This window comes from Parasteatoda tepidariorum, chromosome 5 (assembly GCF_043381705.1).
Source record: "Parasteatoda tepidariorum isolate YZ-2023 chromosome 5, CAS_Ptep_4.0, whole genome shotgun sequence".
Taxonomy (NCBI): domain Eukaryota; kingdom Metazoa; phylum Arthropoda; class Arachnida; order Araneae; family Theridiidae; genus Parasteatoda; species Parasteatoda tepidariorum.
In genome coordinates this window covers 5,077,880-5,102,287 of record NC_092208.1, presented here as the reverse complement: position 1 = coordinate 5,102,287, position 24,408 = coordinate 5,077,880, and the positions used below count along the sequence as shown (strand labels likewise).

The following is a 24,408-nucleotide window of genomic DNA, read 5'->3' as shown; positions in this document are numbered from 1 at the left end:
TAATATTTGTAGAAAACTCTCTTTTAAAAAGTGCAAAACCTACTTAGAGAATTGTTTACAAAATTTTATATTTTTGAGATATTCAAATAGTACTTTTTTTTCCTTAATTGTCAAATACATTATAAAAATATGAATTTTTTTTTTTCTCAGCGCAGGTGCAGTATAAAAGAACTACTTTAAATACTTATATATTGAACAGTTTTAAACAAAAGTTTTTAAAATTTATAGTAATAATTTTGTAATTAATTGCAAAATGCTCAAAATTTTTTGTTTCATTTTATTAAATATTTTAAAGTTAAAGCAAAAAAAGAGTGACAAAAAAATTTTTTTCTTATAAATATATCCATATTGCTATAAATATTTAAGCTAGGATTATAAAATTTTGTGTATTATTGCATATAATAACCAAATAACTGTTACAAAGTATAAATCTAATGCTACTTTTTTGGCATAGGGTGTCAAACACATTATTTTCCATTTGTAACTTGTTGTTGGTCCCTCAAGCCTCTAAAAGCTGTAAACTTCATTGATAAGTATGATAAATTGCTTGATCTAAACAATTCGTACGTTATAAAAAGATTTTCTTATTATTTCTTCAGAAATTTTTTTCACAGTCCCATTCTAGTTGTTTAATTTTCTAAGCACCATCCCTGTTTCAAAGGAAAAGAGAATAAAAGTTAAAAAGAAAATAAGTGTTTATACCAAAGCTCGTCTTGTGTCCAGCACCTTCAGCTGAGGAATGTTATGTAAAATGAGGTGGCGATAATTTGGTATAGCAGTTAAAGGGCAACCTTCTAAAGTTAAATCACAAAGCAAAGGAACATTGCTCACACAGTACATATCTTCAAACCTAGAATCAAACATGAGATTCACTTAACAACACCAGATCCATGCAGCAGATGAGCATTCTAAAAATGGTAATTCAGTTGAACTTGTCTTGATTTAAACAGATTCAGCAAAAAAAGTTTTTGCATGTTCTTGACCGAATGTTCAAAAGCAAAATGATGGAAATTATTATTCCTGTTATATCATACTTCAAAACAGAGTTTAAGACTTATTCAGTTCAAGTGCAGTGCAGAATGTAGTGAGTTTCCACAAGAAACAATTAAGTGGATTAATCAATTACATTTTTAGAAATCAATAGTAATGGATTCATATAAATAATTAGTTGAAAAACTGTGCCTCGAATTATAAAACTTAAGTTAAGGGTTGTTTACCTTAAATATCTTCAGTTGTTCAGGGTTGTTTACCTTAAATATCTTGTTTACCTTAAATATCTTTCAGTTAGTAACATTGATTAATTTTCGTGCTACTAAAAATATTAGTCTAGTAAAAAAAGCTTGATTAAGACATCCAAACATTACAACTATAATAATAGTGGATGGCATGCTTTTTCAAGCTTAAATGTAAAAATCAGCTGGAAATAGTAAACCAGAAATCTTACGACGAATTTTAACCCCTAGTGCCACCTGTGCTTAGCTTCATATTGTCAACCATTAATTTATTATTACTATTTTATTTAAATAAAAGAGTTTTAAATGAAAAAAAGAACAATGTGAATCCTTAAATATTTTAAGAGAAACGTGGCTACGGACTATGCATAAAAAATATACTTTACCTTTCAAGTGCGTTTTGTGAGAGAAAAAGCCTTTGTAATCTTGGTAAGACATCCACTTCACACTGAAAATAGTTTTACAAATTATTTTTCAAGCAATATATCATTATTTCATGAAAGAAGCCTGTATGCACTCTTTTACATAAGAATTTCATTGAATTCTTGAGAATAAATTTAAGATTTGGTCACTCACAACCTAACACAATGACGCTCAACCTTTTTTTTGTTGTTGCGGCACATTTTTAATGTTTTTGAACAAAGATAAAAATAAGTTTAAAAGTTGTTTACTTACCAATAATACACTGTGCAAAATAGTTTATAATAATTTTAAATGCGATATAAAATAATATGTAGTACAAAAACAACAGTACCTTTATTAAGGAATTAATTACAACTTAATAATTGTTATTTATTTATTTACTTTCTGCGATTTATTAATTATAAACTAGTTTTTTTACAGTTATTAATTGTTAGATTTTTCACATTAATTGATACTTTTTTGTGATTCCTTGTTAACTTGTCTTTTGTTGCTAATTATTAAAATTGTTAGCTTGTTTTTATAACTATTAATTGCATAGCTTATTTTCATTGTTACCTTTTGTAAGTTAATATTTAGCTTTCTTTCTTTTGTAAATTAATAATTTTAACAGTCATTAAATTTCCTATTCATTTAAACATTTTAAGATTGTCAAAGACAAGACTATCTTTGACAAAGATGTTCATGCCATTAAAGCGTGGAAAAATTATAAAAAGTATCATCATCATAGTTGGCCAGACAGCCCAATGCCTTCCTCTGAAGATTTCTCCATGATTACTTCCGATTTATCTTTGATCTTATAAAAAGTATATAGATATAATATTATACACATATAAATACTTTTCGTAATTGAAATTAAACTTGTAATAAAAAAAGCATTATAATAATTTTTACAACATCATTTCTAAAATTTGGTGGTACACAAAAGAGTGGCAGCACTGTGGTAGATAATCATTGACCTAACCAGGGCCAGACTTAGCCTAATTGGGGCCCGGCCCTCCCGCCCCCTCTGCTTCAGTAATGAAGAACCGAACTTTATGGAGGTATTTAAATTTTTCACCTCATTATATATAACAAGAAAATTAACTAGAACCTAAAATAGCTATAAAGTCCCCAACCACATCCAATGGTCAGACGAAATATCGTTCTGTCCATTTTATTAATTTTCTGATTGTTAACTTTGTTATCTAGCTGCGAAAAATTCATATCCTTGCTGACATTAGGGCGGAATTCAGCTAAATATTTGCAATTACGATGGTGCTCAATTAAGCCAGTCAGAAGCCTGTATTTTTGTAAACACATCACATTTTGCGATATGTAAAAGTACAGGCTTTTGATTGGCCAAATTTGTCATTGAGATTCGTCATTGCAAAAATTTACCTGAAATCCGCCCTAGAAAGCCATGGATTTACGAAATATAGATTAGATTAATGAAGAAGCTAACATAAAACTGACAGATTTTACACTGTACTGATATTTTGTTTAAAAAAAAGTTCATTAAAGAAGGAAACGTAAAATAAACTTTCTATATGATTTGGGGGGCCACTTTGATGTGGGGGCTCGGATCAATTGCCTCCTATGCCCCTGCCTAAGTCAGGCTCTGAACCTAACACAATAAACAACTATAATTAATAAGCATCCTGTAAAATTATTGTAATTAACATAATCAAATATAAATTAGCCAATATTTGTTAGGAAATTTAGGAGAATTATACCTGTGTATTGTTTATTAACAGGACTTTCAACAGCTTCCCAAATGGAAAAAAAGGGATAGTGAAAAATAGGACCAAATATTTTTTTTAAATTTCAGAATTACTTTGCTTAGAAGTGAAAGTTTTAATTTTATTAACAAAACTGCTGATAATAGAAAACTTTTGTGGCATTGTTGCTTTCTTAAAAATAGTATCAATAAGTTAAATTGAAAACTTTGTAATAGAATTCAAAACTTCCCTAATCATATAAGTTTAAAATAAGGTTTCAACTAATCTTGAAATGAATACAAAATAATTTTGTCGTATAAAGTAATATATTGGTTGATGCTCAATTCACCATTTAAGAATTTTTTGATGTAATTACTGTATTGTTGAATAAAGTCAAATATTATTTTAAATTGGATAAAAGAGGCCAATTAATAATCATAAAACACAACCCAACAAGATTCATTTTCTGAAGATAATAAATAAGGTCCGAATTCATCACCATAAAAATTTGATAATGTAAAATTGTTGCTTCCCTTTCATAAATGAGTGAATTCTCCGAAAGTTTGAATTAATGAATTTTGCGGGTAAGACTATATGCCTTTTATATAATTAATAGATGGTCTTCAAGTTTGAACTATTGAGATTTGCAATTCATAGTTATAATAAATTGGATTTAGAATTAGATTGGATTTGATTTTTCTTCTTGATCAATCCACATTTAAATTTAAAAGAAATGGGATGTTCTCAGAATCCAACAGAAAATAACACATCCTTTGAAAAATTCCGCAGAGAAGTGTTTTCACAAAACCAAAAATGTTTCCCCCAAAAAACTGCTTGAAAAACTTTCTGCAACAACAAAAAATTACGTTATGCAAAAGTTAGTTAATATCACAGTTGCCAACACGGATAGGAAAATATCCAGTAGATATTACGAAATAATATGAATTTAATGATAATTGTTGTATAATGCACTAAATATTTTACACATAGGGAATTTTAGGGATTTTTTATAGTCATCAAAATAGTAAAACTGCAATATTTTCCAGTTATGATTTCACATTAAATGATCTTGAAATGTTTATTCATAATTTTGAATAGTAATAGGAATTTAATTCAGCTAAGAAACTAAAATTTATAAATCAGGCTTGCTTCCTTATGTATAAGAGACAATCATTTAAATGTTCAAGAAAGCAATAATCTGCACAAAAATTCGATTTCAATAGGGACCTTTTTAGAAAACTTACTCAATTTTAGGGAATTTTCTAAAATGTACAAAAACCAGGAGAATTTTTATTAAACCAGTAGACCAGGAGAAACAGTCAAAATCCAGTAGAGACTAGTATGTTTTGCAACTAATCACTTCTCAATACAACTCAGGAACTATTTCATTAAAATAAAAATGAAGGAAAATGAAACTTACAACTTCAGTAATTAAGTTCTTGGACAAATTCAACTCAATCAACGATTTGAGTCCTCTCAAACCACTCATAATAGAAATTTGATTTGAAGAAAGATTTAGCACTCTCAGTTCTTGAAGGTGACTGATATTTGCTATTTCTCTAATCTAACAAAAGGAGAAAAGATTTAAGATTTATAAGAGTACTTCAAACATGCAACTTAATATCTGTATTTGTAACAATTAGCACATTACAAATTTCTACATAACCAACTGGGATATCAATTTTAAAAATTATGAAAAAATATTCGGAAGCCTAACAATTATTTCTCATAGTATACTGTTTTAGTGTTTATATTTAGTGAAACTGATGTAATTTACATTTGGCATTTTTATTTATTTGACCCATTCTACACTGAATCATTGTTGCAGCTGCATCCATTTTGCTGAGTATTCATGAAGTTCATATGAATTGTTGAAAGGGATTTTCTCTTACAGTTAAAAGGATATGCTTTTCTTTCATTTTAGTTTAACGAAAATGACAGCCCCAGATCAACCTTCGATTTTTAATGCTTTTTTTCACCTATTTATTTTAAGCGGGTACTTCATGTGTATCGATTAATGCAGAAAAGTTACGTTATTGCCAATTAATCACCAAATTCTTTTAATGTAAAGCATTGCTTTCTTAAAATTGGCTTAGATACGAGTACAGTATTATTTGCGCTTACGGCATAACGACTTTATGTTATAATGTACATTTCTGCTCGGCCCACGAGGGTCGTTACATTCAGCATTAACAATGTATAGTTCTAAGGGTATTGTTATAGATATTTAATAATATTTCAATTATAATTTATATTTATAAAACTAATTACAGATTAAGGTTTTTAAAACATCTTTAAAAAACTGTTCTTCCAACCTTTCTGTTATACTATATGACAGTAACCAATGTATAGTTCTAAGGGTATTGTTATTGATATTTAATAATATTTCAATTATAATTTATATTTATAAAACTAATTACAGATTAAGGTTTTTAAAACATCTTTAAAAAACTGTTCTTCCAACCTTTCTGTTATACTATATGACATTAACCACGGAATTATTTCAAGAGAGGGGGAGCTCCCTCCCTCCATGTGTGTGTGTATGTATATATATGTGTATGTTAGTATTAACTGTGTCTGAATTATCCCCAAACCTCACAAAATGGTATTCAAGAATTCACACTTGCAATTTTAACTTCATGATTCTTTTAAAATTAAAAAAAGAAAGTGTTTACCTGTAAATTATTTATTGCTCATTAAACTGTATTTTTTAAAATTTGTTTTGCTGTTTTTTTTTTATCTCGCTGTTACATTTGAAACCAAGAATTTTTCCCATCGGTCAGCAATAGGGACATATATTCCATTTGCGAATGAATTTTTTAATGAATTGTTATCTAAAATAATCTAATATATAAAATAATTTTGTTATGTTACATAAAATTTCATTATCCAAAATAATGAATTATTTAGTGATTTGGTAGTAATTTTCACGAAGGAAATGTTAAAGCTTGCTTGAAATAGAGACACAATTTTTTAGAATTCAGACACAAGAAAAACTATCTACTTTTTTATTCGTAAATTCAATTACACAAATATTGAGTAAAAAATTTTAAACTTTAAAATGGACTGAGTCCCTTCATTCATAAAATGTGAGGAGGCTAAAGCCCCCTCTCAGTTACACAGTCCCTGCTATATAAAGACAAAATAGTATTGAAAACAGTTTAAAATTATTTATAATGAATGAAAGATAAAGGTAACAATATTGATACCTCATTTCCACTTAGATCAAGAACATCAAGATGGTGTAATGCCTGTAGACCATCAATATAATTGATTCTATTAGAAAAAAAAAAGATTTTCAAATTACAGTAATAAATATTTTCATGTCTGTGAGTTCAAATCAAGTTTAAAAATTTGAAACCTCATTTCCTTACGTATTATTATATCCTCATCTTCCACGCTAGTCAATTCAAAGGATGAAAATATACACATTTTTGTTATAGCTCAGTTTAATTTCTTTTAATTATAATCANCAAGTTACAGTAATCAATATTTTCATGTCTGTGAGTTCAAATCAAGTTTAAAAATTTGAAACCTCATTTCCTTACATATTATTATATCCTCATCTTCCACGCTAGTCAATTCAAAGGATGAAAATATGCAAATTTTTGTTATAGCTCAGTTTAATTTCTTTTAATTATAATCACCTCTTTTTTTCTAGAAACCACACATATATTGCTATTCTATGCACACATACAATAAAACAAAAACATTTTTATCAAATTGTATGAAAGGCATTAAAATGACCCAATTTTTAACATACTAAACACAGTCTTTTCAAAACAATATATACATATATACTACTTTTTACAGCAGGCACTGAACTTTTGTTCTTCCCTCGGAAGACGAAGGAAGTGTTGCTCATTTATTGTTACCCAGTAGGCACCTGTGAACCTAAGTCACGGAGGAGAGCAACATTACTCACGTCACAGGTACCCGTTTATAGGGTGGGCCACATTCACACAACCGAGGACAACACACAGATTCCAAATTCTTGTTGCAGTTCAGTTTAATTTCTTTTAATTATAATTACCTTTCTTCTTCAAGAAACCACACATACAGTCCAACCTCAGTTTAACGAATCCCTATTTACCAAATTTCGCGATTTAACGAAATTTATGAAGTAGATTTATGGAAAATAATGAAAAGAGATTCCGACACAGAAGTCGATGATAATAAATCTCCAGTGAAAACTGTTACTTTTTCCGATGCTGTGAAAACAGGGAAAACGTTAAACACAGATTTTTCCAAAGAATCTAACTGAGTCTAAAATATATTTTTAATTTAAAAACAAGAGGTTTGGAATTTGTCAAGAGCAATAATTTTTAATTAGTCTCAGAACAATTCAGGCAGCATATACATTGCACTTTTTAGAAAACTTTGGAACAATACTCAGGCATGAAAGCAACACAATGAAATAAAATAAAAAGAGAATAAACTTGTAAAACATATGGGTTAGAGCAATATAGTCTATATATATCCTCAATAATAAAAAATCTCTATAAGTCCCCCATAACAACAAGTCAGACAAGTAAAGAAGACAAGTAAAGAAATTTTTCATAAATCATCATTAATTTAAATTCATCAACGTTAAAAACCAGAAATAAATAAAATCATTAATCTACTTGCAGACATTTAGCAAATGTTAAAACCTTTTCTTATTAGGGTTGCCACTCAAATCTGAAAAAAAAAATTTCCAGAGTTTCGCCCGTACATAATATACACAATATAATATGTTGCTGTTGTAATTCATTTACGTTGCACTTGAGCTGCACAATGGGTTAGTGGCGACAGTTTGGGAAACATCCTTGAGGATGATCCGAAAACTTGCCATCAAAATTTTGATCTTCTGACCCCCGCTTCGGTAGCCCGACGACCTGCACGCGAAGTTGAGCACTTTATGGTAGAACAGTTTAACGAGGACCAATACCACACACCATGGGTCCCTACGCAAACTAATTCAAGTGGTTACCCACCCGCAGTCAGTGATACTTGATTCCGGTGATCAGCTGGGAACTGTGCCATAACGATCAGTCCACTGAGCGAAACACACTTCAGGGTTCCCACTCAATTTGTGAAGGAAAAAAATTCCCTGAATTTTACAGGTAGACTTTAATGAAAATTGAGACCATATTTTCATCAGAAAACTTGGATTCTTTTATTTGTTAAGTGAAATATTAGATTTTTCTGCACAAAAAAATATTATTAAATGAGGATGGGAACATTTTAGTTTGACTAAAATGTGAAATTTTTAGAACAAATAATTGCAATAGATGTAGGAATTATTTAATTAGAATCTCAATAACTGATTACTGTTACTGACAATTTTAATACTTACTATTTTCCAGGTGTATGATATAGAAACAAAACATTTCAGGTTTTTGTAAAAAAAATTGCAACTTTCCCTGATTTTTGGAGCTGAAATAAAATTCCCCGGCGATTCCAGGTTTTCCATGATCCGTGGGAACCCTGTCACTATATATTACGAGGAAACAACAATCAGTGTACTCTTGTGTGAGCTATATTGGGCTAACTATATTCATTAGTTTTAATTGCTTGAAAAACTTAGAGGAAAAAAAAAAGAAACAGCTGAATGTACTTAAATAATGCTATAGTAAATGAAATAGTTTAGTATAGTCGAAATATCACGCTTAAATACCCCATAGCTTACACTTTAAGTGGTTACCATTTTTTAAAAACAAAATTCCCTGTTCTTGTGGAGTGGCAACCCTGAATAAAGTAAAAAGAGGGAAGAGAAAATTTCCCTTTTTTAAAATTAGAATACTAAAACGGCTATTTATTTTATTCAATATTAAAAGCATGAATATAGTTAAGCTATATTGAATCATTTTTTAGCAATCATTGTGAACAATTGGTTTTATCATAGCTGCCAACACGGATAGGAAACAGTCCAGTAGATTTTACGAAATATAAATTTCACAATAATTGTTGCAAAATATACTGAACATTTTACACATAGGGAATTTTAGGGATTTTTATGTTCATCAAAATAGAAAATTTGCAATATTTTCTCAACAAAAATCTGAATACCTATTTTTAGCCAACATCAGCATCCTGAGAGAAAGTAGAGAGTCTAAGCCACTAATGTGCTCCAACATATTTTCAGATAAATCAAGGAACTTCAGGTTTGAAAACGCTTCTAGGTTTTCAATCACAGGAATATGGTTGAGTTGCAAATTAAGTAGATGAAGTTGCTCCTCACCTTCGATAATGGGGAACCGAGATAAACTACACCTGCAAAATCAAGAAATGTTGGAAATCAGTTCCAGGGTATCAGCTACATTTTAGATTTTCAAATTCATGACTTTCCATGACTAATTCCAAGAATTTTTGATAAATTACTATTTTCTTCGCAACAATAAATTTAAAAAAGCATTATATTAACATTAATTGAAATGATAGGTATAAATACTCTGCATCTTCATATTTATAGATTTTAAATTAAAGAAACAGAGTGAAGCAATAAAAAAGCTGAAAAAATTCCAAAAGCAAATATATATTTTTTCTTTTCTTATGCAGTTTTATATTCTAATGATGCTTTTCTTGTTCATCAGAAAGGAAAGAAATACTCATGATTTTTCTGTTCTCATTTCGGAATAAAAAAAATTTGTCAATGACTGGCTTGTTTCAGCTAGAATTTTAAACTGATAAAATAAAAAAAAGTAAATAACAAAAATTTGGAAATCACAGAAGTTTAAAAGATAATTTTCTCTAGAAATGATGTTTTTTCTTTTATTTAACACCATAATCCAAGAACACCATAATTTTTGAAGAACATGATAAAAACATTTTATATTTTAATAAAATATGTTTGTTACAAATTCAGATATTTGGAACACCATGAAATGGGGGGGGGGGATTCCATTTTAAAAATTAGATCTTTCAGTGACCCAAATCCATGACTTTCATGATTTTTTGACATGATTTTTTTTAAAAAAATTGTTAAAATCATGATATTTCATGACAAATTTTGTTCAATACCAAAATTCATGACTTTCCATGAACATCCAGGTGCACAGATACCCTTTAGTTCCCAACCTGTGATACTCTAACAAAAAAAAAAAATTTCTGCTAGATAACCCTATAATCTGCCCAATTTCATCTTGATTCAATTAAACGATTGAAAAAATTTCGAATTTTATTTCTCAAGATATTTAAAGGTAATTAAACTTTCTTCACTACCTTTTTCAATTTTGTATTCTCTACAGTTAGTTAACAAATTACACCTGTCTAAATTGATTTTTAAAAAAATTGTTTGGCATAGTACTGTATGTACTAGAGCATGATTTTCCCCAGACATTTATAAAATATGTAGCTTAATATTTAACTTCATAAAATTTAATTAATTGATTCATTATTTTAGATTGAAAAGTAGTACATTGCAATTCATATCAAGCCATACCTGTCAATCAAAAGACGATCAGGGTCCAGAGTTTTGTCCTCCAATGACCTCCTAACGTAAATTTTCCCGTCATCGCTAACTCGGATGGCTACCTTGGATTTACCTATAAATAAGTTTTAGATATTTAAAATTTTGAACAACAAACAAGAATGTTTTAAGAAAAATAAAATAAAAGAAAGAATGACATCGAAACAGAAATGTTGAAAAGTAAAATAGTTAACTTATGGACAGCCTCTTATAATTTATTTAAAATTACCGTTTTAAAGTCTGAGTATATTATCTGCTAAAATGTTAAATCTTATTTTTAACTCAAAGGGATTTGTTTTAATTTTAATCATTTTTAATCCTACAAATGTTTTTTAAATTAAAATATTTAACTTGTATTTTATTATTAACTAGGTAGAATATTTTTTTTAAAAATTTAATTCAATGAACATCAAAATTTATGTTTAAATGAAATTGTGTATTACGTAGTAATATTAAAAAAAAAAAAAAAAAAAAAAAAAAGGAANAAAAAAAAAAAAACCTCCACAAATTTTCCCATTGTTTTTATTTATTTCAATTAATCTGAATTTTTTTTTTCTGATAAATTGTTTCTGATTCTGTTTTATTTCCTAAGTAAGAAGTTTTAATAGTTTTTAATTTTAAACATTTAAAAGTAGTTAATTTTATGCAAACATATTACAAGGTTAACTAATAAAAAGAATTTAGTGGCAAGAACAATGATTTTTATGTGATAATTCAACCTACAATAGTTGTCAACATGTCTGTCGAAATACTTAGGCATGTGGCCCTTCATTAGTTAATCTGCTGTGCATGTAGCCCTTCACTCAAAAAGGTTGTGCACCCCTATCTTAGACTCTCAAAGTTACAAACTTCAAACATATTATCTGTCAGGGAAGCAGGCGGATCCGAATAGTTTGAAACAGGAGCCCTAATGATTGCATCAATACAAGACATTTTAGTATCCTGCCTATGACGAATTTCAAAATCAAATTCTTGAAAAGGATACTCCAACATACAATTTAAGGGTTATATGATTTCCTAGCATTGATACAAATTGAAGTTTGGCAGTAGGTTGCTACTGTAAAACTGATGCCCAACAAAAATTGTCAAAGTCGTTCTAGTGTCATACAATTGTCATAGTCGTTCTAGTGTCAAACAATTGTCATAGTCATTCTAGTGTCATACAATTGTCATTAACTACAGCTTTACACGAATGATATTTATTCTCTGTCTCTGTAGTCTTCTTACTCACAAAGTAAACTAAATGTAATTTATCGTTTCCAAGCAGAAGCAACATACCATCCGCACATACATAGCTGTGAACTTCAGTTTTTGCTTCAGGATTATAAAGAGCCAAAATTGTTTGTTAACTCGCATTTTAAGCACCTCTTCATTGTCCTTTTCCCATTTGAAAATTTCATTCTTTTTCATCTGCTGCGCTAAATATCGAACTTTAATTGCACAGTTTGGAATAAATCTTCTGAAAAAAACAAACAAAAAAAACAAGAGATCTTCAAACATCGTGTATATTTTTAGGTTAGGGAAGTTTAGTTAGAGCTTCCACTTTTCTTTATCTCCAGACTTAATACCGTTTTTATTTAAAATAAATCCCAGATATTCCACTTCTTTCTTTCCAAATTCACATTTAGGCAATTTCGAGGTTAAATTCAAGGAGACTAGTGCTTTAAATATAGTTAACTTCCATATTATTTATTCTGACATTTCTGCTGTAACAAGTATGTGATTCAAATAACATAACACACTTTTGAAATACAGTGCACAAAAAAAAATAATAATAAATAAATAAACAGACCACCTTAAATAACTTTTGACCCATTGATCAGATTTTCATATTCTAAGACTCAATTTTAATGGCCCAAGGGGATGTTCTCAAATAAAACAACATGAATATGTCAAATTACATCTATTAGTCACAGAAATCTAACGTGAAGTGTAATGATGTAAGACTTAACAGAAGGTAGAAAAGGACTCATGTCTAAAATAAGTGGGTGTGTTAGTAACACCACAGCTGCAAGAATTAGGGATGAGAGTAGTCAGAAAATAAAAAAGAGGAAATCCAAGAATATATATATATATATATATACAGTACAGAACCCGTTATCCGGAAATCAGAAAACCGGAAAACCAAAAAACCGGAACGAAATTCGATAAATTTTCCCACCATTTTTTAAAAAAAAAATTTTTTTTCCTCATAAGATTATAGGATTTTTCTTTCTTTTTTGAAAGATGTTTACCATACCATCATTTTAGAAATAATCATTACTGTATTACTTCATCGTTTTTTCTTCTTTTTAAGATTATTTCCTAATATTTTTTTTTAGTTGGGTTTAACAATAAAAAAACGGCTTTTTGTACCGATTCAGAAAACCGGAAAAATCAGTTATCCGGAATAGCGATGGTCCCGATCATTCCGGATAATCGGTTCCCTACTGTATATATGTAGAAGCTATGATATTCAACAATTTGACAAATCCTTTTTTTTAATTTTTATTTCCAATGGCAGATTATAGACAGTAACAGCATACATAAACATTTGAATAAAAATAAGAACAGAAACAAAAGATGCTGCAACAAAGTCTATTAATCACAACATGTCTCTAGCTTCTCAATAGCGTTCAATGATAGAATTCTTGCAATTCTAACACACTTTTAAACCGTGTGCTTATAAATCTGGTCACAGTACCCAAAAAATGACCAAAACATCGAAAAATTTTTTTTTGGTTATAATAAGACTTAAAATTATTTCAAATGCACTGAAAAAAAAATGACATCTCTATCTACAGTTTTAAAAAAGTTATGAATGCTTTTACATTTCCCTAATACAGAAACTTGCACAGCAGACAGACTTTAAAGTGCTTTTTCACATAGATGATAATTTTAGGTTTTAATCTTAATTAAATACCAAAGGAATTTTTTCTATTCAAGATAAAAGTTTTGAAGTAAACTTTTTTATCTTAAGTATAATACATTTATTTAAACTGTGCATGGAATAAGCATTTTATGAGATATTACAATTTTTACTGCATGTTATATATACCTAACAGGAATTTTTAACCTTGTTTTACAAAATAATCAATAAAAAATATTCTAATTGTTATTTCAACAAACAAATGCACAACGTTGTTAAGATGAATATTGTAAGCACTAAGAAAAAAACATTTTTTGAAAATATGTTAAATTAAAAAAGCCTTAGGGATTTAAAAATATTGAACTTTTTCAATTATTTTTAAAATTTAAAAAAAACTAAATAGTTTAATTATTTTTTGAAGATAAATTATTGATTATAAGTTAAATGTGCATGTAAAGCACCTACAAAATGAATGATTATACCTTTATTTAAAAAAATTATTGCAAGGGTACTGCGATCCCTTTAACATTGTATGAATATGAATCACATAAATATGAATCGCATGCATGATCTTAAAATCGAGTGAATAAGTATTGCAATACTTGATTTTAAACTGAGAGAATATGAATTCAGTTATGTGGCTTTTAAATCATGTTAATATGAAACTCGATATTGAATTTAGAAAATGTGAAAATACAATTCATTATGTGTAAACAGGAAGCAATGACGTCTGAATAACAAAAATACGAGCTATTTGGCGGGCGGGTAAAAATATTGTAAATCTTATTTTCTGCAAGTAAAAGAGGAGAAAATAGCTAAAATAAGTAAAAATGAGGAAGGGTTAGCAGCTACGACGTAGTTTGAATTTTCTGTTTACAGGGGTCTGTCCAGACATTTTGTGAAAGGTCCGTTTTTCGTGAAAAAATTGCTCACATTCTTTCAATCAGAGTCCACTTTTATGAATTGGTGCAAATAGGGTCTGCTATTGCGAAAAAAAAGTTTTTCAAGGAGTTTTTAAATTGTAAAGACATACAAGATTATGCTCAACACTGTAAAATTATAATTAAAAAAATAAAATTTTAAAAAATAAACAACAATTGCTGCTTCTAAATTAGAGATGCAACATACAAATATTTGGTATTTAGCCTATACTGAATGCAGAATATTAATTTCGGCGAATAATGGAAGAATTGTCTTCCGAAGACAAAACTTAATTCGTTTACATCCATCTTTCTTGTTTTCTGCCCTGGAAAGGGTTTATTCGATTAACAAAATAATAATGAAGATAAACAAATATGTGAAGGGTCCGATTGAAAAAAAAATCATTTTGTGAAGGGTCCGTTTTTAAGTTAAAATATTTTGTGAAGGGTCAGTTTTCATGAAAAGATATTTTGTGAAGGATCCGTTAACGGACCCAAATTTCTTCTAAACAGACCCCTGGTTTATCTTTGAAAAATCGGAAATAAACATAATTATTTTATTTCATCGACTGAGTCTTTAGAAAAAGCGGAAAATTTATATAAAAAAAAAGTAAAACTTTTGGAAATTTGGAGGTTTTGAAAAAAAAAAGAAAGCTGAAATTCGAAAAAAAAAAACTGAAATTCGAGAGACAAAAAGCGGAAAAATCTCATCCCTAAAGAATAGAAATGTAAATATATTTTTTATTTGATAAATATCTTCTGTTGATATTTCAAAATAAATTTTAATTTTGAATAATTCAAATGTGTCTATTTTAAGTTAAGCTTTTGGATTGTATTAAGCTATTAAAGAGGGGGAAAAACTGATCCCAACAGGAAGAAATCAAGAGAAAATTCTAAAATCAATAAGACTAAAGCAGACCATGAAATTTTTTGAAATTAGGCAAACAATTTTAAAAATATTAATAAAATGAAGGCTGACCTTGTATTTCACTAAATCTAGACCTTCCAGATAATTTCCTAGAAAGGACCCACTGTGACCTGTAAGAGGAGGCATTGACAGGGGAGGATGAAATCGATGTAGATGTCGCCGTGTCCTCCACCTTTGACAGAGAAGTGCAGGCATCGTAAGATGTCGAGGACACAGGGCTGGATGATGCTCGGCTGGATCCTCTGGATGGAGATGGGGACTGGTTTCTGTGCAGAGATCCTCCTCCCTGGACATTTTTTATATCATCTGTAAGATAAAAATATAAAAGTATCTGTGCAAACAATCCAAAGGTATCTGCAAGTTCATAATTGAATAATTTTATTAAATATACAAAAACATTTAAATATTTAATATTTTTATTTATTACTGGCAAAATATATATATACATGCACATGAACATTAAGAACTTTAGAGAAAGATTAATATTAATAGTTATACAGGGTGCATAGCCAAATTATTTCAGAAAAAATAAGCCCATCTTAAGCACTTTGACGGTTTTATCTTGTTTTAACCATCATGCGAAAAAAAAAAATTGGCATTGTTTTTGACGATTGTCAAAAATCATGAAATTTTGAATCGTGTAAAACGAATACCGTTTTCATACGCCACGGACTGACAATACGCCGAAATATATTAGGGTTGAATTAATTATGAACACGTTGAATAGAACAATGTGAACTGCGTCTTTTTGCATAATTCAAAGCGAAAATCAACATAGTAAAGAAAAATCTCATTTTGAAAAGGAGAAAATTAAGCACTTTTTAAAAACATCCAATTAAAAAAGCACCTTTAAGAGCTTTTAAAAAATAAAAATCGAAAATAAGCACCTTTAAGCACTTTTTAAAAACGCTACGCATCCTGTTATACATAGAACATGCATTAAGAATATATAAACTCAATTCTGTCGTCACCGAATGGACTTAGACATCCAAAAGTGATTATTTTATTTTTTTCTGTGTTTGTTTATTACTTTTACTTATTGTATTAAATTCATAAATTTATTATCATTATTATAGCAAAAGGGTAGGGGAAAAAAACTGTGTTCTGGGGAAACATTTCTCTGACATTTTTTTGCACTTCTGTTACATGGTGGGCCAAATTAATCAGGCATGTTATTGAAAAGAATAAAAAAAGGAGAAAAGAATATAAATGATTCCTGTAATATGTTGGATTAATTATTTCAATTGTTTACACTGTTTAGTAACACTTTTTAGTCCTGCACTTTACATTTTGTTCAGTAGTCACATAATTACAAAAACCTTTTCGTTAAATAACAAAATCATACACTGCGAATTTTAAGTGAGTGTTTTATAAAATGCAAAACTGCTAACTATTGTAAGAAAAGGACTTTACTTAATATTATTATCGAATTAGATGACTGCGTAGAACAATTCTAAAGGTATTAGTTAAAAAAAAATTCTTGCTACCCACTATTTTCATGAAAAACAGCATTAACAGTTGTAGAATAAATTATTTGCAGATTAAAACAATAAAAGTATGTAGAAACTGAAAAATTAAACATGGTGCATAGCCAAATCTTTCAACAAAAAATAAGCACCTTTTGAGCATGCAAAAAATATTTTTAAACACTATATTTATTAACAAAATGCAAAATAATTTTCAAAGACCTTAAATGATCATGATAAAATAACTAGTTTCTGAGAAAGAGCTCTTTTCGTGATAATATTAGTCTGCATAAAAAGATCGAGAGATTTTTCGGTTCTATTTCAGAGGGTGGAAAATGGTGGTTGAAAAGAAGAATATCTTGCACGTTCCAGCAGAGTTGCACAAGAGAGTGTTAGAATCTCACCGAACCCAGCAGAGTAGACGCACAGGCGGAACTGCATTAATCAAACATGTAAAATGATTGGTGCTGCCATAAGCTACGGACCGACGGTACCCCTAAATGGATTGTGGTGGAATGAACTGTGAAAACCACGCTTTCGCATAATACGTGGCCAAAATCGATGTGGTAACGAAAAAAATCTCATTTTTGATAAGGAAAAATTAAGCACTTTTTAAAAACACCCAGTGAAAAAAGCACCATTAAGTGCTTTTAAATAACGAAAATAAGCATCTTTAAGCACATTTTTAAAAACGATATGCAGCATGTAATAGAATAGTTAATAGAAATGTGTAGAGTATAAGCAGGTTTTTCTTAAAAAGCAGTCATAATATGAAATGAACAAAACAAACCTGCTCTTGTTTGAAACTTTCTTCGAGGAGATGCTTTTGATTGGGTTTTAGATGCAACTTTTGAAGTGGTCTGAAAATAAAAGAATTTATTTAGTCTTAAGAAAATCATATTTTATTTTTCTAATATTTACATTATAGCACAAAATATTTAAGGTGTACTAAAAGAGGTTTTTCTGGCTTTGTCACGCTGTCTTAGGACCATTCTCATGACTACGCTTTAGAGCATACTTAGGTTCCTTCTGCTACATTAGTGCATTGAAGCTCTAAGGTGCATAAGACTTTTTATGTACCTCTCTGGCAGGCTTTTTTCGAGCTATCTGCGCCAAAACTCTCTAGCACTAATATCTTTTTGCAAGATACTTTCAATAATAACAAACATATATGTTACTAATTTAAAATAACAAATGCGCTCTTCGCATTTTGTAAATAATCATCACAGTAAAAAAAATAATAAATAAAATAAAAATCCTGAAATAAAGAGTAGTAATTGCCGAACAAAAGAACGACGACGATGTGCTAATCAGACTTCTCCGATGCGTGTTTCGTTTCGAGATTAGATTGCTGTAACAAATAATATTGTACAAAAAATAACGGATTTAAAACTATGCAGAAATCAATAGCAATAACTGCATAAAATTCGATAGAATCATTGCCTTAAAAGTATTTACTCAAATACATGATTTGAATTTTTCGTATTGTTTGAAATATATCGGGAAATTCACATGAGAATCAATATCAATAACTGCCGAAAATACAATCGAAACAGTACATCGATTCACTCTACTATCGCGAAAAATTGAGCGCGTCAAAAAGTGATTACCTAAAGGCATGATTAAAATATTACGTGTAAACGTTTGAAGAAAAGTAATTATTTTCACTCTTCGAAAGAAAAATTGTTACGCAAGAACTCTGTAACATTCTGTGATAATGTCGCCGTGCCGCTGCGATTCTGCCTCGGGGTTATGTACCTTGGATCATGGAAAGAATACTCACAGAGCCTATTTGTAAAACTATTCATACAATTTACTTAATAAAACCAACATACCTGCTTATTTTTATCAGTTGAATTCACTTTTCCCTGGCCTATCACGACGCTAAGCCCAGAGACTTGAATGTCTGCCTATAAAGATTAGAGTAGTGTTTAGGGGGTGTTCATTACTATATGAAACAATTTGGTGGACATAAGAAAATATAATTTTTTTTTTTCATGCTGTAGTTAAATTTGGTACACTTTTCCTTTTTACAAAAATGTGGTTTTGCTTGATATTGATATGTTACACCCTGGGTTGGGTTTTGGACATCCTAAACTGGTTTTGGAAATGACACACGGGTTTTACTGTCTTAAAGTGCCCAAAACCTTGAACATTTAAAAAAATTTTATATGTATAACCATTGTACATATATTAATAAATATTTGATACTTTATTTTGGTTTACTTTTACTTTAAATTATTAAAGGAAAATAATATAATGTAATATAATAGGAAGATATTAATAACTTTTGAAGATGCACAATTCACCTAATAACAAAAGTGAATACCTTATCCCTTAAGTATGTTTTTAATATTCCGGGGTGCGGAGTAGACCTACCTCCTCGCTCAGATATTTTGCGAAGGGTTCGTTAAATTTCTTCTAAACAGACCTCTGATTTAGTAAAATAAAATATTAAAATACAAAATTATTGAAAAAGAAACTGTCAAAACTTGAGTATCTAATATATTTACACCATTCAATNTAACAAAAGTGAATACCTTATCCTTTAACTATGTTTTTAATATTCTGGGGTGCGGAGTAGACCTACCTCCTCGCGGTGCACCCTGGAAACGTATCCTTATACGGCTAAGTGGTCTACAACTTTCGGCATGTTAACTATTTATTTACAAAACAAAAAACAAAAAAACAATCATCATTTAATATCAATAAGAATGAAGACAAGATGTTTGTAAATATAGAAATATTTAGAATACTACATTTGGAATTTAAACTAAAGGAAACTTGGAAAACTTAGTTCGTTTTGAACCGTCTTTATTTTCTCCTCTCCCCGAGAAAGGTTTATTCAATAGACAAAACAATAATGAAGATAAACGAATTTGAGAAGGGTCCGATTAAAAGATGAACTATTTTGTGAAGAGTCCGTTTTTATGGAAAGATATTTTGTGAAGGGTCCGTTAAATTTCCTCTAAACAGACCTCTGATTTAGTAAAATAAAATATTAAAATACAAAATTATTGAAAAAGAAACTGTCAAAACTTGAGTATCTAATATATTTACACCATTCAATGCACTAAATTTAAATTTAGAAAAAAAATAAATTAGAAAAAAAAAATACATAGCATTATTTTAATCTTAAGTTCAGTCATTACCATCCTCAGCCTGTAATCACTATTAAAACTTTTCAGATGGCTGGTAATAAAATTTTACTCTATAATTTGTCTATGGTAAGAACTCCCCCCGCCACAAAGTCTGAGGCCGTCTGCTGCTATGGGAATGAGAACAGCATATTTCAGGGAGGGTAGCTTCTCTTCACTCTAGGGCTAACACACATAGAATGAAGAAAAAGATCCCCTTTTTTTCGGCAATGAGCCAAACCTCCCCTAAACAGTGACCCCACACTTAACAATAAAGATGAAAATAAGAAATAGAATTCCCTGTACTTTCCTAGTTTGTAAAGAAAAAAAAAATCAAAATTCCCTGTGCTTTCCTAGTTTGTAAAGAAAAAAAAAATCAAAATTCCCTGTACTTTCCTAGTTTGTAAAGAAAAAAAAAATCAAAATTCCCTGTACTTTCCTAGTTTGTAAAGAAAAAAAAAATCAAAATTCCCTGTACTTTCCTAGTTTGTAAAGAAAAAAAAAATCAAAATTCCCTGTACTTTCCTAGTTTGTAAAGAAAAAAAAAATCAAAATTCCCTGTACTTTCCTAGTTTGTAAAGAAAAAAAAAATCAAAATTCCCTGTACTTTCCTAGTTTGTAAAGAAAAAAAAAATCAAAATTCCCTGTACTTTCCTAGTTTGTAAAGAAAAAAAAAATCAAAATTCCCTGTACTTTCCTAGTTTGTAAAGAAAAAAAAAATCAAAATTCCCTGTACTTTCCTAGTTTGTAAAGAANAACCTTGTTAGATGAAGAAGGTCTTTCTACAGCATTAGTTGGTGTTGAAGCCGCATTAAATAGTCGACCGTTAGTTTATGAACAAGGAAATGATGATCCTGAAGAATCATTAACACCATCCCATTTTCTTACCGGTAAAAGACTTACAACCATACCTTCACAGCCTGCAGCATCAAGTAGAAATCTGACAAAATTGTACAGGCAACAACAGGATTTATTAGACGCATTTTGGAAGAAATGGTCTAAGGACTATCTATTGCAATTAAGATCTTTCCACCAAGTTCGTAACGTTCAAAAATCTTCTCATGTTCGTGTTGGAGACATAGTACTACTTCACGAAGATGTAAGACCACGACATACGTGGAAAAGAGGATTGGTAACCGGACTAATTAAAGGACGTGATGGAAAAGTCCGGACTTGTACTTTACGATCTGAGGGCAAGGAAATCTCCCGACCTGTTCAACTGATCATTCCTCTTGAGGTTGATCAGGGTGGGGAGGATGTTCCAGACGCAACTGCGTGAACGCAGATGCAGTGATTATTTATTATATTATTTATTTTATATATTTCTTACATTATTCTTTTGTTGGCAACATGTATATATTTTTTTGTGTACATTTGTGATAGTAAAAGAGTTTGTTCTATAAGATACTTGTTTAGTGTTGATTGTAATTAGAAAACATTTACGTTTACAACCAACACAACCATCCTCTGTCTGTAATCACTATTAAAACTTTTCAGATGGCTGGTAATAAAATTTTACTCTATAATTTGTCTATGGTAAGAACTCCCCCCGCCACAAAGTCTGAGGCCGTCTGCTGCTATGGAAATGAGAACTGCACATTTCAGGGAGGGTAGCTCCTCTTCACTCTAGGGCTAACACACATAGACCGAAGAAAAAGATCCCCTTTCTTTCGGCAATGAGCCAAACCTCCCCTAAACAGTGACCCCACACTTAACAATAAAGATGAAAATAAGAAATAGAATTCCCTGTACTTTCCTAGTTTGTAAAGAAAAAAAAATCAAAATTCCCTGTACTTTCCTAGTTTGTAAAGAAAAAAAAAATCAAAATTCCCTGTACTTTTCTAGTTTGCAAAGAAAAAAAAAATCAAAATTCCCTGTACTTTCCTAGTTTGAAAATAAAAAAAAATCAAAATTCCCTGTACTTTCCCAGTTTGTAAAGAAAAAAAAATCAAAATTCCCTGTACTTTCCTAGTTTGTGAAGAGAAAAAAAAATCAAAATTCCCTGTACTTTCCTAGTTTGTAAAGAAAAAAAAATCAAAATTCTCTGTACTTTCCTAGTTTGTAAAGAAAAAAAAAATCAAAATTCCCTGTACTTTCCTAGTTTGTAAAGAGAAAAAAAAAAAAATTCCCTGTACTTTCCTAGTTTGTAAAGAAAAAAAAAATCAAAATTCCCTGTACTTTCCTAGTTTGTAAAGAAAAAAAAATAATCGAAATTCCCAGTACTTTCCTAGTTTGTAAAGAAAAAAAAAATCAAAATTCCCTGTTATTTTAGGTGATTTTAAAATTCCCTGTATTTTCCAGGTTTCCCTTGCTCTCCCTGTGGAGTCAGAATTAAACAGTTTATGAAGATTTGCTATGCTAATAATATTTATGAAAACTAATAATTATTAGGCTATAAAGACAGAACAAAATTAAAATGTCTATGGGGTAAACACTAAAGAAAAGTGTTACCTCTTTAGGAACTTTTGTGGATTTATCATGGTTTTTTCGTGATTGCATCGATGGCCACTTCTCTTTTCATTACAGAAACTTCAATAAAAGAAAATGTCCTTTTCTTTTTTTTCTAAAACAAATCATATCTTCAACTTCCATTAAACCAATACTTAACAATTGATAATTTTCAAGTTTAATAATCTTAAGAGGTCTATAGGTTCGTACACCAGGAGTTGGCACTTTGCTCAGCCTTCATCACATGCTATCCGACGATACTATTTCGTTATTTTTGGAGTAGGATGTGAACATTCCTGCACAAGATAAATATGTGGCTATCGTATGACAAAAATATTTAGCAATCTTTGTGTGTATTTTTTTAACATTAAATATTTCATTAATGTGATGACATTTCTCTCTCTTGAGTGAATAGTTTGCCCTTTTTAGAAATTTTGCTGCATTATATTTAATTGGTTAGAGTAACAAAACGTGTAATAGCAGATGATAAAGCGAAGTAAGTGATTGAAAAATAATTCACTGTCTTTGTTTGGCGCACATTAAGGGTTGTCTCCATTTCAAGAGCGGAGACTTTCTCCTCCTACTCCTGCGCTGAAACGAACTATTTGTCCGAAGAGGTGGAGCCGTCAGGGGTCTGTCCAGGACAAATTTACTGCAGTTTAGTGGTACTTTCAAAAATTCTATTTCAGGAAAACGGTAGTTTCACAAAATACTTTTAACATATTTTTGAAAAATATTTTCTAATTTAGCCATATTTTTGTGTAGATTTTTTAATATAATTTTTAAATTTCACAAATTATGACTAAATTTTCACAAAATAGGTAGGTACCTCTAAAAAAAAACTTGACAGACCCCTGTAAGTGCCAACTCCTGGTGAGTGAACTATAGGGGGTTTTGATCTCATCAGCATACAACTTTTTTTAAAACTAAATCTAATAATTAACTTATAAATCTGAATTTTTTTTTACAGAAATTAAACATAACACAAACAATACATAAAATACACTTTCGTTTAATATCACAAAAATTTTTTGAATTTGATTTTTTTTTAAAGAAAAATATCTCTTAAAATTATTTTTCTTTTTTTACTCTCTAAATTAAAAGCAACATGCTATATTCAAACTAAATACTAAGTTTTAATTAAAAAAAATATTTTAGAATTTGAGTAATCCTGCATGCTAGAATTTAATGAAGAAAAAATTTAAATTGAGAAAAATGGATTAAAGACAAAACTTTAATAACTTTGAACAATAGACATGAGTTAGATATTTTACTTCTACAATTGCAGGCTAACTTTGTCCAGAAACACCAAATCTAAACAGAATTTGTCAACTATGATAGCTTAAAATCACAAAATGAAATAATTTAATTCTTAAAAACTTCAATTTTTAATCTCTCTCTATATATATATATTTATGCATGTATAAATCTTTAGCATATATATATCTAAAGTATCTATATATAGTAAGGCAAAAAATATATAGATTAATGATAGCAAATTGCCTACTTTATTTATTACAAAAAAGTTAAAATTTAAATAATATTTAAGTGCTAATTTATCAAATGAAGAAAATTTTTATCAACACTCATGAAGGTTTAAAATAATTGATATACGATTTTCAATGTGCATAGGCAACGTGCGTCTCAATAATACACTTACAATAAATATTGTCATTCAATTTATTGTAATGAGTTGAAGAATGCAAAAGCAAATGAATATTTTTCTTTTAATGTTACATCAGTTTCGACCAACGAGTAAGGTTTCGACTAATGTTTGATGAAAAGCAAGATTGACACTTGAAAACATAACACCGCACATAAGCCCCACCCTTGAGTAATGGATGGTGTTTTCTACACAA

The 24,408-nt window shown here is 29.5% G+C and overlaps 1 protein-coding gene across 2 annotated transcripts in view; it reads right to left on the bottom strand.

The window, feature by feature from the left end:
- LOC107440948 (leucine-rich repeat-containing protein 49) overlaps window positions 1-24,390 on the bottom strand; it is a 45,347-nt gene extending 20,957 nt beyond the window's left edge. Inside the window, exons 1-11 of one of the 2 annotated variants that reach the window (XM_043048838.2) lie at window positions 24,210-24,390; window positions 22,553-22,664; window positions 18,800-18,874; window positions 17,755-17,824; window positions 15,550-15,804; window positions 10,776-10,878; window positions 9,404-9,607; window positions 6,562-6,628; window positions 4,773-4,916; window positions 1,619-1,680; window positions 703-850 (exon numbers count right to left, since the gene is read on the bottom strand). In XM_043048838.2, the coding sequence (XP_042904772.1) occupies window positions 703-850; window positions 1,619-1,680; window positions 4,773-4,916; window positions 6,562-6,628; window positions 9,404-9,607; window positions 10,776-10,878; window positions 15,550-15,804; window positions 17,755-17,824; window positions 18,800-18,874; window positions 22,553-22,600 (1,176 nt within the window). In that variant the 5' untranslated portion in view covers window positions 22,601-22,664; window positions 24,210-24,390. The remainder of the gene's footprint in view (window positions 1-702; window positions 851-1,618; window positions 1,681-4,772; window positions 4,917-6,561; window positions 6,629-9,403; window positions 9,608-10,775; window positions 10,879-15,549; window positions 15,805-17,754; window positions 17,825-18,799; window positions 18,875-22,552; window positions 22,665-24,209) is intronic. The other variant, XM_043048839.2, reaches the window with a different exon arrangement.
- Between the last annotated feature and the right edge of the window lie 18 nt (window positions 24,391-24,408).